The sequence below is a fragment of the Elephantulus edwardii genome, unplaced genomic scaffold (assembly GCF_000299155.1).
Source record: "Elephantulus edwardii isolate Elephantulus edwardi_28Jun2011 unplaced genomic scaffold, EleEdw1.0 scaffold00076, whole genome shotgun sequence".
Taxonomy (NCBI): Eukaryota; Metazoa; Chordata; class Mammalia; order Macroscelidea; family Macroscelididae; genus Elephantulus; species Elephantulus edwardii.
Window position 1 is genome coordinate 5,004,672 of NW_006399826.1, and position 16,084 is coordinate 5,020,755.

The window sequence follows — 16,084 nt, forward strand, 5'->3', positions numbered from 1 at the left end:
TTTAGGTTTTGAAGTTTTCTATACATTTTGGTGATTGGTCCCTGATCTGACACTTCTTTACCAAAATTGTGCCCCAATCTGTGAGTTCTTTTTTTTTTTTTTTCACTTATTTGAGAAGTCTTTTTTATTCACATAAGCTTTTCATTTTAGATAGTCCCATCTAACAAGTTTATCATCTATTGCTTGTGCTTTTTGTAGTTACAATTGATAGTCTGCTTAGACCATAAGTTATGACCCCCTAGGCTTCCCCCTCTTTTTTCCTTTGATGATATTTACAGTTTTCAATTTTCCATTTAAATTGTTGATCTGTTTTGAGTTCGTTTTTATGTATAATGTGAGGTATGAGTAGTTTCTTTTCTTTTTTTTTTTTTGCAAATGGATACTCATTAAACAGACATCATTTGTTAAAGAGGCTATCTTATCCTTGTTTAATTTTTGTAGCCCTTTCTCAAATATCGCTGTCCATATGAAAATGGAATGACGTCTGGATTCTCTGTTCCATTGGTCTGTGCTTCTGCCATTGTGCTCGTATCAAGCTGTTTTGACTAGATTCTGTACTCTGCTACGTTGCTCTGTGCTTCTGTCACTGTGCAAGGATCAAGCCGTCTTGAGACTGCCATGGCTGCTTGCCTCGAGAAGCACTCTGGTTGCACTTCCTCCAAGATGCCTCTTGTATCTGATTTCCCCACCCCCACCCCGTCATCCTGTTACTGATTTCTAGTGTTAAAGTTTTGTGATCCGAAAGTTAGTTTATTTTAATGTTTTAAATTTATTGAGGCTTGTTTTATGACCTATTATGTGGTCTAGTCTAAAAAATGTTCCATGTGCACTGGGGTAAACAAATGCGTATTGCCCTCTGGTGGGTTGAGTGTTTGTCTATGTCTGTAAGGTCACATGGATCGATTGAGTAGCTGAGATTCTGATCCTGTCTGTGTGTCTTTGTTCGCTTTCCTTTCAGTTTTTCTGTCTTTCATTAAAAGTGCTGTTTTAGAATTCCTATTATTAGTGTAGAGTTCTTTCTTTCTTTCTTTTCCCATTCTGTTAACATATGCCTTATCTATTTTAAGATCTTACATTAGTTTCATAGATATTTATTAAAATTATATCTTGTGATTTGATTGACCTGTTAATCATTATATGATGCCTCTCCTTGTCTCATATCTGGATTTTTGGCTTAAAGTCCACTTTATCAAAAAATAACATTGTCATCCCTGTTCTTTCTAATTTGGTATTGCTGTTTTGTTGTTGTTATGTGCCGTTGAGTCACCTGCAACTCATAGTGACCCTATGCCCTATGTGCAACAGTTCTGAACCTTGCTCTATCCTGGGCCAACCACAGCATGGCATATTTTTTTTTCTATTACATCCTATAGCTATTAATTTCTTTTTTTCTTTGGTCTAAGCTGGATATTTTGAAGACAGCTTATTGATGGCCTGCATTTTCTGCTCCGTTCTGTCATTCTCTTGACAGCTTCATTTAAACCATTTACATTTAGTGTAATTGTTTATACATATGACTGTAGTGCTACTATCTTCTTGTGTTTTTAATTGTAGTAATGTTGCTTTCTTGTTCCATTCATAAACTTCCCTCCAGTTATTTTGGATTTCATTCTTCTGGTATATGTCTGCCTTCTCAAAGTATTTGCTCAGCATATAGACTGACTGAATACCTGCTGTGAGTCACACCTTTCCTGATTTTAAACCTTCCGGTATTCCCTTGTTCTGCTCAAATGACTGTGTTTTGATCTATGTGCAGGTTTTTTTCATAAATACAAGAGTTCGGGATTTTCATTCTTCTTATCCAAAATTTGCTATAATCCATGTAGTCAGATGTCTTTGCATAAAACACAGGTAAACAAATTTCTGGTATTCTCTGCTTTTGGTCAAGATCCATCTGGCATCAGGAATTGTATTTCTGGTAAACATCCTCTTCTGGCTCTGCTTTGACTTTCTGGCAGGTCCCTGTTGATATACTGTTGGAACCACAACATTTTTCTTGCATGTGATATCATTTTCCAATTTCCACGTTCTATTGCATCACTTTTCTTTGAAATGGGAGCACACATGGCTCTCTTCCTGTCAGTTGGCTAGGTAGCTGTCTTCCCTGTTTCTTGACCTAGACAAATGCGCATTTCCAGCGGCTGATCCATTTGTTGAAACAGCTCCATTAGTATTTCACCCATTCCTGGAGCTTTGTTTTTCACAGGGCCTACACTGCAGCATGCATGTCTTCCTTCAGTACTATCTGTTCTTGATCATATGCTGCCTCTGAAATGGTTGAATGCTGACCAATTCTTTTTGGTACATTGACTCTGTATATTCCTTCCATCTTCTTTTGAAACTGCCTGCATCATTCTGTATTTTGCCCACAGAATCTTTCCGCATTACAACTAAGGGTTTGAATTGGTTTTTCTTCAGTTCTTTTAGCCTCTTCATAATGAAGCTATTAAAAGTCAGCCTGTGTGCCTAGGTAATTCATGAGGACTGGCTCTGTGAGGTACAGGGCAAGAAGGGCCAACACAATTATTGCTTTTGGCAAAAACTCAGTCTGGGTTTGTCAAGGGATGATATTTTATGCATCTGAATAAGTTGTGTGTTTCTTTAAGTTATTTGAATACCAATCAGCCACAGCAGGGTCAAGACACGCTCTCTGAGCTTTAAAGCCTGCTACCACATGTCACCTCAGCCACTGACATAGCTACTTCGAGAACACTGCCTGATAACCATTGCTCTTTGGTAGTATTTATTATAAAAATCCCATAGGAATTCATTTTTTTAATTCTGCTTTATTGATTATGTAATTATTTTGTAAAACTGGGTGATTTCTCTCAGTCTTTGATTTTAGAAAGAGTCTTTGCTGTTCTGTTATTTTATTATTTTATTATTGGGGTTTTGTTTTTTGTGTTTTTTTTAATTAGGGTTTTTTTCTGTGTGTGTACCATCAAATTGGATTTGTCTGGTACAGGAGGAGATTGCCCCTCCTTCTCCAGCAGAGCATCTGGTGGATTCGAACCACATACCTCTGGGATTGCAGTACAGCTTTTTGTCACTAGGCCACCAGAGCTCCATTGTTCTGTTACTTTTTAATCTGACTAAATCATTTGGCCTTTCTTGACTAAACTGTTCAGTTGGACCCAACTCGTGGCTGTCCCTCCAGCAGCTACAAATAACATTAGAGGAAATTGCCTTTCTTTCTCCTATGGAGCAGGGGGTGGATTTGAACCACTTGCCTTTAGATTGACTGTACCGTTCTTTACTCACTAGCTTACCGGAGCTCCCTATTAGGAATAAAAGTGTTCTGAAACTTGGACAAACTTATTGAACACAATTAGCTCTGAGGTGAAACTGTATTCTGAGGCTTCCTGGTGCAATTATATTCATAAACTCGCTGGTTCTCCCAAAGTGCAATCTGTGATCAAATATAGCCTCTAGACAAGGGGAATTTTTATGCTAATGGCAAATGAAGGTAAGCATTTGTACTTTGAGGTAGATTAATTTGTTGAAGAAAATGATAGCCACGTTGACTGAGAGTGTACACTTAATTACAACTGTTTATATTTAATTCAAAATAATTGAAGTATAGAAAAAAGCCAATATAAATAAAAGTAAATAGCAGGAGTGACATCCACTTCCTAAACAACATACTTCCGGAAACTCTATGAACTTTGATAAATGTCGATAATTGTACAGGGACTTCAGGCCTTTTGTTCATAGGGTCGCTATGAGTCATGCTCAACTCAAAGACAATCAACAACAACATCATGTAGAGACAGGAAATCTCTTGAAAGCTAGCCAAATAGCTACAAGATTTGCTTTTTAGTAGCTTAGTTATGCCAAATGAAGAGAGGGCCACTCCTTTTTCCTAAGTGTTGACTTGCAAATCATTACAGATTATGTCAGAATTTTCGCTTTCAGAGCCTTTGTGAGCACTTAATAATTGATACTTAGTAGCTAATCATATTGAGCTTTTAAATAAAATGTAAATAGAAAAAGAAACCATTTCCTTCCATTACTTTAATCCATGCTGTTGAATCTATTCTAACAGATAGTGACCCTGCATTGGGCGTCTGAGGCTGTAAATTTTTATGGGAGGAGGGAAACTTTCAGGGAAGAGATTGCCTCTCATTTCCATGGGACTGCTGTAGATTTGAACCAGTTGGCAGTGTAGCACGTAGGTCCTATGTCACCAGAGTGCCTTTCCTTTAAGTACCCATTATCTGTCTTGATGTCAGATGTTCTGTCGTCAAACCCCTCTTAGGTCATGATATCCTCGTTTAGAATGAGCAAATCATTCTGAATTGTTAAAGCTGTGTGTTTGGCACTGAGTTTGCCAGTCTGCAGCCTTCCTCCTCTTCTGGAGGCACATGACTAGTTCTGTCCATTCAGCTGGGAGAAGTGATGTGCACTTGCAGGCTGCAGAAGACATACATACAGCTCTCAAGTCTCTCTTCAGTGCCATTCCACAGTATCCACATGTATCCTCAACAGTAGTGCTTCTGTCTGCCTGTATCTACTTAACATGCAGCAAATATGTGAAATAAATCTTAGTTAAGCTGTTGAAATTTTAACACTGTTTGTAACCACTACTATATGGTATTAGAGAAGAATGGTGAACATACTGTGGACTGTCAGGAGGGCAAATAAGTCTGTCTTGGAGAGGGTGAAACCAGGCTGCTCCCTTGAGGCAAGGATTTTGAAGCTCCATCTCACATACTTTGGGCCAGGAAGGACCAGTCCTTGGAGAAGGATGTCATGATTGAAAGAGTGGAGGGACAGTGCAAGAGAGGAAGACCCAGGATGAGATGGATTGAGTCAGTGTCGGGAAGAATGGAATTGGACAATGAGAATTGGCTCAAGACAGGGCAAGGTTCAGAGCTATTGTACACAGGGTCGCTATGAATCACAGGTGACTCGACGGCACATAACAACAAACACATCCATCCATCTGATTCGCTGTGGTTTTGTGGATCATTATTTCCATATTACAAAGGAGTTTTCAATTATATCATGTCTAAATACTATGAGGGAATTTGAGAGCCACATTTTTTTTTTCCAAATGGTTGAATAAGTCGGTACTGATTAACTCAACCTTTAAACACAAATGTTTATCATTACTCTGGATTTCTGCCTACCTTTCTGAAAGGTCAATTTCTGATCCACATTTTGATCCCTGATGACTTTGGCTCTGCTTATTTTCAAGCAGGGAACGACTGGTTTATTTACTCATTCCAGATATACTCAGAACCTCTCTCCCTAACTGTTTGAAGCGTGAAATGAGATAGAAACATGTGGGCTTCCCTTGTTTCTGGGTTTGTTTGTTTTAATGTTAATGGTCTGTATAAAAGGATGACTATTACTAAAGGATTACCATGTACCCCCAAGGAAGGGTCAAACAAGGCCAGTTCCTTGAGAACGAAGTACATCTGTCCTGCTTATAAGCAAACTTTATTAAACACCACCCACATTGGCTTATACCTTAAACAGAAAGATTTTCCTCAAACACAAAAACTTGTTTTGAATGACACAGGTAATTGTATTGAAGCATAATGCCTTGATGCTGTGAGAATACAAGCTGAAAAACAGTTCCTGCTAAAGGAGGATTTTAATTTACCGTAAGCTCCATTCTCACAGAAAAGGCCATGGCCTTTCCATGTCTGAAACGGAAGTCTGGTCTTGCCAGGAACTTGAGGGCAAAAGGCAGGAGGGGGGTAGAAAAAGCACAATTACAGCTACAACTTTTTCATTTAAAAATGTTGTTGTGTATCATCGAGTCAGAACCCATCCCGAGCTGGCCCTCCAGGAGGTTTTCAGAAGCAAGTTAATCACACAGGAGGCCCATTCTCTTGCCATGGAACAGCTGGTGATTTCGAACTGTGTGCCTTCAGGATTGCAGCCTGGTTTCTTGGTTCTAGGTCACCAGAGCTTAGTAGAAATCAGGAATAGTGATAAATAAGTAATAACATAAAACTAAGGTAGCGTGGTCCATTGACAGCAGAGCTGTTAACCCAAAGGCCACATGTCTTTGGAAGTTTGAGTCCCCAAGCCACTTGGAGGGATGAAGATGGGCCGTCTTCTGTTGTATAATTTACAGCCTTGGAAATCTACTGGAGGGTTGGCTGTGAGTCACAAGTGACTTGACAGCAAAGAGAGAGAAAATAAAACTAAACACAAAAAAAATGTTCTTTTTTTGGTGTCTTCATTTTCTAGAACACAATTAAAAGATCATATATTAATGTGACAACTTGGTCAGATGAATTTCATTCCTGTTTATTCAGTTCTGTTTATTAGATCACCAAAATTTGTGCTTTCACAACTTCATTTTAAATGATGTAGTTTAAAGTCAGCATCAGTTGCATACTGCAAATGAAACATGGCAATTAACTTTAGAGAATTTTGAAAAAGATCTTTTTACAGATGCATCTGACACTAGAGCTTTTAACAGATTGTGACAACACTGGGATAGATTTCTGATAAATTATTTCATCATTATTATGTACAAACATGTATTGTGTTCATTATGATGTACAAATTTCAGTACAGCCGACGCTGGTGGTTCTTACAGAACAAGCTTTTTAAAGACTTAACTCTTCACATGAATTACTTCCATGCAAACCTGAATTCACGTTAAGCTTATCCTGTGCCACTCACTGCTGGGGAATCAGTTCTCACTTGTCGCCTGCCTCCCAGGTGGCTTGCAAGGCTGTATATCTTAACTGGAAGAGATTACCTGTCCCTCCCTCATGGAGTCGCTGATGGGTTCTGACTGCCGGGGACAGGTGGCCTCTTGGTTAGAGGCCAGCATACCCAGCCAGAGCTCCTTCATAAACACCATTCAGACGACGCTCACACAGTATCCTCCTCTATAGATTGTGGAGGTTGTCTAGAAACAGCAAAGTAATGCCTGTGTATAAACCAAGATACCTGTTAATACATTCTATGGCTGCATCTTCACTCACCAGGAAAAATTAAGTTTGAAATTGTACTCCTCATTATTAATTGATTCGTTTGAAGCTTCACATAAAAAGTCCATTCTTTTCCATTAAATACAATGATCTCCAAATTTAGTTTCTGAGTCTCTTGAGATTAATGCTGCAATACTGAAGCAATTTTTTTTAAACCACGCTATGTCCTGTGGCGACAAATGAACCTAGAAGTTTATCACAACCCTTCTGGTACCAATACGTTTGTCCATTACCCCATAACACCCCATAAGTTTGCCATATTGGACTTTTAGTTGGCCCTATCCTATATGGTCTGTAATTTAAATCAGGTAGGATCTCACCAAACTCTAAGACTCAAAGTGAGAGTGATGCTATACAAACCTCTCCTAATCCTTGGCCATGCCAGTCTGTGCCGTTAAACATTTATGCTTTACCTAAAGTGCACAGAAGGAGATTGCCTATCTTCCTCCCATGGAGCCGCTGGTGGATTTGAAACATGTGCCTTTGGCTTGACATTGTCACTCCTTACCACTAAGCCACCAGAGCTCCCGCCTATTGAGAACAGTGTAACTTAATTGCCAATTGAATGGTGTAACTTAATTGCCAGTTGAACAATGTGTTTTATTTCATTCCTGTAGTTTTTTTATCATTTTGTAACTTCCTTATCTTAACACTCCTAGAAATTAGTCAAGAATTCTAAAATGAGTCTTGAAAACAAAATGTATTTGTCACTGATGTGGCAGAATACTATCTTTTTTAACCCAAAATTGTTTGTTTTGTCCAAATCTTATATATTTATACCTGATTTTTTGTTCTGTTTTAACCACCAATCACTAAGACACTCTGGTGTAGCCCTGTCACTTTTATATTATGTATTTTGCTTTTGCCTTAAATTCATAGTTTAGTATTTTTTTAAAAAAAAAAGTTATACTGTACTTAGTACGTTTCTGAGACACTATAATAATCAGGAATGTAAAGGAGTACAAGACACTAAATGGTAACTCACTTAAGGACAGGGACTTTATTTCTGTACCACAAGGTCCTTAGCAATATAGAATAAGTAGAAGCAGAAGCTTGGGGTAGGAAAGGACTTTGGGCTGTAAACTGCACAAAAGGAGTAAATCCCACCAGCTGCTCTCTAGGAGAAAGAGGAGCAGTCTCCTGCCATGTGATTTACAGCTTTCGAATGAATATCTGCTGGAGGAGTCAGCTGTGAGTCAGTTATGACTCAAAAGCAATGACTTTAACTTTTTGATACCTTTAGTAAGAATAGAAAAATTCAACAGAGTAGCAAACATCAAATGCTGGCGAGGTTGTAGAGAAACTAGAACTCTTATTCACTGTTGGTGGGAGTGTAAAATGGTGCAACCACTGTGGAAGGCGGTATGACGCTGTCTCAAAAAGTTGCAAGTAGAAATACCATTTGACCCAGTAATTCCATTACTAGAAATATACCCTAAAGAAACCAGAACTGCCATCCAGGCAGATATATGCACACAGATATATTGTGGCTTTGTTCACAATAGCAAAGAGCTGGAAACAACCTAAGTGCCCATCAACAAATGAGTGGATAGAGAAGTTGTGGTATATTCACACAATGGAATACTATGCTGCATTGAAAAACAAGGAACTCATGAAATATTATACAAAACGGGTCACCCTAGAAGATATTATGCTGAGTGAAATAGTCACAAAAGGACAAATACAGCATAATATCACTGTTGTAAAATGGGACTGACATCGGAGTTGTGGGAACCTAAGAAAAGAGGGAATAAAGAATGTATACTGCATTGAAACAGATGAGGGAGAGAACTGTTTAAAAGCAGGGAACACCAGAGGAATGTCTTATCTGTGTTTCATTGACTATGCCAAGGCGTTTGACTGTGTGGATCACAACAAACTGTGGCTGACTCTCAAAAGAATGGGAATCCCAGAACACTTGATCGTGCTAATGAGAAACCTATACTTGGACGAGGAGGCAGTCATCAGAACAGAGCAGGGAAACACTGCATGGGTCAAAATTGGGAAGAGCGTGCACCAGGGATGTGTCCTGTCTCCATACCTTTACAACCTGTATGCAGAACAGATTATCCGGGAGGCTGGGCTCTATGAGGAGGAATGTGGGGTCAAGATTGGTGGACTATTTATCAACAATCTGTGTTATACAGATGACACAACCCTGCTTGCGTAAAGTGAGGAGGACATGAAGTGCTTGCTGCAGAGGGTCAAGGACTGCAGCTTTCAATATGGATTGAGGCTCAATATCAAGAAGACACTCACCACTGGGCCAATTGGCAGCATCAGGATGGTTGGTGAAGAGATTGAGATTATTCAGAGCTTTAGTTTGCTTGGCTCCACAGTCAACACTCTTGGCACCAGCAGCCAGGAAATTAAAAGATGTAATAAAAGTCTGCTGTTAGGGACCTGTCCAAAGTACTGACGAGCAATGGTGTCTCTCTGGAGACTAAGGTGTGTCTGATATAGGCCATGGTCTTTGCAATCGCTTGTTATGCATCAGAGAGCCGGACAATGACTGAGGAGGATAGAAGGAGGATTGATGCATTTGAGCTGTGGTGCTGGAGAAGAGTACTGAGGGTACCATGGACGGCTAGGAAAACAAACAGATTCATCCTGGAAAGGGTCAAACTGGGCGGCTCCTTGGAGGCTAGGATTCTGAGATTCAGTCTAAGATACTTTGGACATGTTGTAAGGAGGGACCGGTCCTTGGAGAGGGACATCATGCTTGGTAGGGTGGAGGGACAGCGCAGGAGGGAAAGGCCCTCTATGAGGTGGATTGATTCAGTGATTGGGGTAATGGGGATGGGTGTATCGGAGATGGTGCGATTGGCACAGGACAGAGCGGAGTTTAGGACTGTTGTACATAGGGTCGCTATGAGTCGCAAGCGACTTTACAGCACATAACAACAACAATAACTAGGATTAGGCATTATTTTCATGACAAGATGACAGAAAAAGAAATGCATATTTAAGTGGACCGTGGACTGGGGGGGGGCGGGGAATTGTATAACAATGAAAGAATTTTTTTTTCTTCTTTAAAGAGAGAAACCAACTGGGGCGGGGAGGAGTGGGCAGAGAGGAAAATGTGCAACAATGAATAAATGGGGAGCAAATTACATGGGAAGAATATGCTATAAAATATATGTTGCATTAAAAATCATTAATAAAAATACATTTAATAAAAAATAATAATTATAAAAAGAAATACTTCTGTGTGATAAATGCACAGAGGTGGAATTGATGAGTAAAGACTATTGATACTTTCTTACATTTTGATGGATGGTATACATTTTTTCTTCCAGAAAGAATTGTACCTGGTTTTATTCAGTCATCAGTAGCTATCAACGCCTGTCTTGCTCACTTACCAACACTAGATGGTGGTTTTTTCCATTTACTAGCTTGCCTCTTTCCCAGTGGTATCCTTCCTTTAACTTTCCATTTCCCTGATTACTAGTGATTGCAGTGAACATTTATTCATGTATTCATTGGCAGTTCCTGATTAGATCCGTTGCACTGTTCTGAAGCACCAGGTCCTGGATCACAGAGCTGGAGGGAGAGCCCAGCAACTGTGACTTCCCCTTCATCAAATGAGCGTGCTTTTGTCTCAGTTCTTACTGTCCCAGGAAGGGAGCTTCAATTCGCTTTGCTCAGGGTTGCTTCCTTAGAGGAGGAGGAAGTAATACTCATATTGTTATTATCATTATTACTTTCCCCACTCCACAGGCTCTCTCTGCAGGTTAGAGAGGGGCCACAGCGCTTAGCAGAAGAGATCTCTTGGAAGCAGACAACAAAGGCCTTGGGACATGAGTCCTGTTGTTTGCCTTTCCGGAAGTTTCCCTAGAGGGACTTCTTGCTCATTGTATGATCTGTGATCTCAGTGTTGTCCTGGACAGCCCATCTCTACTGAGCTTCTTAGATTCTAATTTCCTCATGGTCTCATCAGGGAGCTCTGGTGGCCTAGTGGTTAAAGAGCTATGCTGCTAACCCAAAGGCAAGTGGTTCTAATCTACTAGCTACTCCACAAGAAAAAGATGGGCAGTCTCCTCCTGCGTGGTGATACCCACTGGGAGGTGAGCTCCACTGCACCTAACAATGGTCTCATTAGTTCTCTCTGGGTTTGTGTGTCTGTGTTACAGGTATGAGCCATCACTGTTGGATCTGGTTCAATCTCTGAGTCCACAGTCTGCTCCCAAACCCCAGTCACATCTATCCAGAGAAGCCGGTGCCTGTACTTCCCGAGTCACTCCTCGTAAACAGACGTGGAACAAGATGGGGGCAGTGAGGAGCCCCGAAGACTTGGAAGAGAACCAGATTCTGAAAGATATATTTTTCATTTGACAATGAAGCACATGCTGCAAACGTTCCATAGGAAATGTGTGATTTTCTTTCTATACTTTCCTTTTCTATCCTTTTAAATTATTTGATTGTAAAGTAATTGTGTCTCTCCTTTCACAGGACCCTGTCTCACTAGCATCCTGTTATAGATTTACTTTAGAAATCACTCTGATAACCCATTGTGGAGGTAGGGGACTGTGAGAGAGACAGAATCAAAGAGAAATCAGTAGATACTATACTAAGAGAGTTTGGGGGAAAGAGCAGGAGGTCTTTTCTTTGCCTAAGAAAGGTTAGAATTGCCTGACAGAGGCCACAGCATATTCAGCCTCATTCTAAGAGTATTTCCTTCTCAGTTGTCTGCTGAAAAACATCTGCTCTCTTTTGTACACAAGGAAAACCTCTCCACTGATATTTTTTTTTAACTTAAGTGTGGTCCCTTTGTAACACAACCTTTTCAGGAAAAAGAAAGACACTTTCACATTCTCCATTCTCCTCTCTGACCATCTGCATCTGAGTGTAAGCTCATTTTGTCTTAAAGATGGAGTTGATGCCCCCCTCATAACATCACCGAGAGCCTGTTCTCATCAGCCTGGTCGCCTGCGACTCTCAGAAGGCTGAGCGAGAGCCCACCCCACCCCCACTTTGAAATAGGCTTTACCTGGGGAATCCAGGGGTGTTCAAGCCTGAACATTTCCCAGCCATCTGTGTTCTCATGATCACTCCTCCAATTACTCAGGAGAAAGAAGAGAAATCTGTTTTTTTTCAGTTGACCCAGTTGTACGTTTTATTTATCTTCCTATCATAAGTTTGATAGGGTCGTTCTGAGTCGTCTACGACTCGACGGCACTTAACAACAATAGCAACAACAACATAGAGCTATGTTGGCCTAGTGGACAGAAAGTTATGCTACCAAGCCCAAGGTGGATAATTTTAGTCTGCGGCCCTCAGGTCTGGTTTAAATTGTGTTTTGTTTTGTTTTTTGTCAAACATTCTTTTAAGTGATATAGTACTGGTCTGTGCATTGCTGTACAGAGGTAACTCGTGGTTGCTGTGATGCTGAACACTGTGACACTCATGCGTCAAATGTGATAACGGTTACCCACGGTGGACAGTGTTTGGTGAAGCTTCCCAATTAAAACAAGCTTGGAAGCAGGAGTGGCATCCACTTCCAAAATAGCTTGCCTCCGGAAACTCTATGAACATTGCTCAGGTCTTTCGTTCATAGGGTCGCTATGAGTCAGAATTCAGGAAATTATACAGGTTCAATAAGTACAGGCTGCCCTGTGTGGTCTGCAACCAATATGGGCTTGACAAAGAGTCCTGGTCTCAAGCCTGAGGCTGGGGCAAGGGAGAGAAAGAAAGAATTCTCTCCAAATAAATTTATTAGTTAAAATACATTTGGAAATGTATCCTCTGCTCACTTCCAATTTTAGAAAGCTTTAAACTAGATCATTTCAGCCTAGGAAGACCTCATTGAGTAACCCCCTTAGCTGAATAAGTCAGCATCTCACATGTAGACGTCTCATCTTTTCAGGCCGGGCAGGGCTCTGTCGCCTCCACCCAGCCTTCCTTCACTTGGATTGAAAACTCATTGTAGAGTGCATTTTTTAAGCCCACCCCAATGAGTAACTAAATATGCTTCCATCTCACTTCAGAAAGAAGAGAGGTAAAACCTTTGCATTAGCAACTCAACTTTCTATGGATAGAATTCATTTTGGATTGGGATGGAGGACGAGGGGAATAAAAATAAGCATTTAGCATTGTTGTTTGTTGTTAAGTGCCATCGAGTCGTAGATGACTCACAGCAACCCTATGAATGAAAGACCTGAACACTTGTATAACTTTCATCATTTCTCCAAGTTCACAGAGTTTCCAGAGACAAGCTATTTTGGAAGTGGATGCCACTCCTGCTTCCAAGCCTGGTATAATCAGGGAGCTCCACCAAACACTCTCTGCCATGGGTAACCATTATCACATTTGACACCTCAGTGTCACAGTGTTTAGCATCACAGATAGGGAACTTTTATTACTGTGGAAGAAATGGGTAGATGACAAACTGGGAGCCCTCAGCCGTTTTCTTGGTTAAAGTTATTTTTCCAGAACTATCTCTTCCTCATGCCAGGTGTCATGACCCTGGGAAGTCCACTGTGCCCCCTGGTCAGCCGTACCCACAGTCACATATTCGGGTCACTAGTAATTCCTCACTAAGAGTGGGATGAAACTCGAAGGACCAAGAAAAGAAAAGCACTGGGATTAGTTTGTTTTCCTTTAGAAGACTCTTAAACAGGGTCTAAACTAACGGGTTTGGAAAGGAGTCACATGTCACAGAATGGGAGTTGCTTCTTTGCTACTCCCTGGCTGAACAGTTTGGAAAAGCCCAGAGAGGTTTTCAGCAGAACTTCAATCAACAAGCTCTGACCAGCCCCCAGCTGCCTTTTTCAAACCTGTAGTCATTTTGTGACTGTTGGGACAATTGATTATGAATCTGTATATAATCTAGCATTTGAATTATTAACTGAATAGTGTGCATTAACATTTTAATCTGTGTTTTTCCTTTGAAATGTGTATGAAAAGGCTGGGTTAGAGCCTTGAGGCTCAACCTAATAACTTTCCCCTGAAGGGAAAGTGTCTCGCTCAAAGGAGTGTGCCTTCCCTCTCAATAGTGAGTGCTGGAGCTCTGCTCCATCAGTCTGGTCTTCACCTGCTTCTCAGAGCAAGCCTGGACACATCCCGGAGTACTGCAAACAGCACTGCAGCATTCTGGAGAGAAAACACAACCAGTGTTTGCCAAGTGGAAAAGCACCAATTATGCCCCCTTGAAGTTATCTGAGTAGGATACAGAGGGCTTAGTTTAACGAAGTGATTTAAAGTTAATCAAGGAAAAGTCGGGGACAATACTCACGCTTCCAGGATGCAGACTTGTGTTTATTCAAACCTGACACCAATGGTGGGGACAAATGTTCTGGGAAGGGAGGAACTCTCTTTCTCTTCCCTCAGTGCCACTCTTTCCGTCTGACCCTTCTTCGAAGATTGTTCTTACAGGTTATTTGCTGATTCTGCAAAGGGGAGGGACCTGAGCGAGCATGGCAGGATAAAGTCTGTAATCACTGGAGACTTAGAGACAAGGAGGCCCCAGCAGACCCCTCCCAGCTCGTGTCTTCTCATCAGTTCAGTGTGTGTATTTTTAATGTTGGCAAATGCTTCTATATGTATGAGATTTTTAATTAATAAATTATCTCTATTTTCTCCCTGTAGTCTTGATATTCCTTGGAGAGGGACATCATGTTTGGGAGAGTGGATGGACAGTGCAGGAGAGGAAGAGCCTGCCTTGATGAGATGGATTGAGTCTGTGACTGGAGTGGTGGAAATGAGTGTGTTTGAGACGGCGAGGCTGGCACAGGATAGAACGGCATTTAGCTCTTGTAACATAGGGTCACTATGAGTCACAAGTGACTCGATGGCACATAACAACAACAACAACAACAGTCTTGATATTGAATTGTCCCTTCAAGGTCTCTCATCAGATTAGTCGAGTATAGTTTAAAAGCAAGAGCAGAGCACAGGCTTTGAAATGTTATTTTCCTCAGTACCTATTAAAACAATAGGATTTTATGTCCAGCTAAAAATATAAAAGGAAATTGCCACATCCCAGGAGGTCTTTCTGGTGTGTCCTTTTAGCTACTTGACAAGGAAAGAGTATCTTGGAACTAAGAGATAAGAAAAATGATCTTGTCCAGTGAGCTAGAGGTGCTGGGAGAACTTGGGCAAAACCTTGAGTTCCTGAGTCTCCTAGTTCTGAGATCAGACCTACAGATTAAGGCCGCCAAAGATACTTCACCTCTCCCTCTGTCCCCCCAAGTCATCCTGGCACCTGCCCCTGAAAAAGGAGACTGGAGTTAGCCCTGTGACAGAGAGGTGTGAAGAGCAGAGAATCTTCACTCAGTCAGCTCCCAGGTAGAAAATAAAGTTTGCACTAAAGTCTGCTGGCAGAGACCTCTCCAAAGTACTGAAGAGCAACGATACCAGTCTGGAGACTAAGGTGTATCTGATATATAGGCCATGGTCTTTCCAGTTACTTGCTATGCATCAGAGAGCTGGACAATGGCTAGGGAGGATAGAAGGTGAATTGATGCCTTTGAGCTGTGGTGCTGGAGAAGAGTATTGAATAGACCATGGACTGCTAGGAAAACAAATAAGTTTGTCCTGGAGAGGGTGAAGCTGGGCTACTCCTTGGAGGCAAGGATTCTGAGCTTCATCTGACATACTCTGGACATGTTGCAAGGTGGGATCAGTCCTTAGAGAGGGACGTCATGCAAGGGACCCTTGGAGTGGGTGGAGGGACAGCACAGGAGAGGAAGACCCTCGATGAGGTGAATTGATTTAGTGACTGGGAATAGGTATGTCAGAGATAATAAGATTGGCACAGGATAGAGGAGGGTTTAGATGTTATACATAGGGTTGTTATGAATCACAGGTGACTCAACACACAACAATAATTTTCAAAAAGTTAATAACTCTTTGGTCTAAAGTAAAGCTGTATTTGAGCAAAGTGAGAGCAACACCTTAGTTATTAGGGTGTGTGGCCTAGCAGCTAGAGATCAAGCTTTATAAATTAGGTACTAGATGTGTTTTCCCAGAACTCCTGGTCAAGCCATAGTTTCTAGGTCACTAGGGTTCCATTTCCCCATTCAGAAGTGAGAGCTGCCTTCACAGCTGTCAGTCCATGGCTGGTTTCCCTCCCTGTCTTTCCCAGTCTCTGTGCTCTCTCTCGCTCTCTCTCTCCCTCCCTC

The 16,084-nt window shown here is 41.1% G+C and overlaps 1 protein-coding gene across 1 annotated transcript in view; it reads left to right on the forward strand.

Annotated features, from left to right (window-relative positions):
- KIAA1328 (KIAA1328 ortholog) overlaps window positions 1-11,297 on the forward strand; it is a gene marked incomplete at its 5' end in the record, with an annotated part of 284,451 nt that extends 273,154 nt beyond the window's left edge. Inside the window, one exon of the mRNA XM_006889196.1 lies at window positions 11,096-11,297. Coding sequence (XP_006889258.1) covers window positions 11,096-11,297 — 202 coding nt within the window. The remainder of the gene's footprint in view (window positions 1-11,095) is intronic.
- Window positions 11,298-16,084: the final 4,787 nt, after the last annotated feature.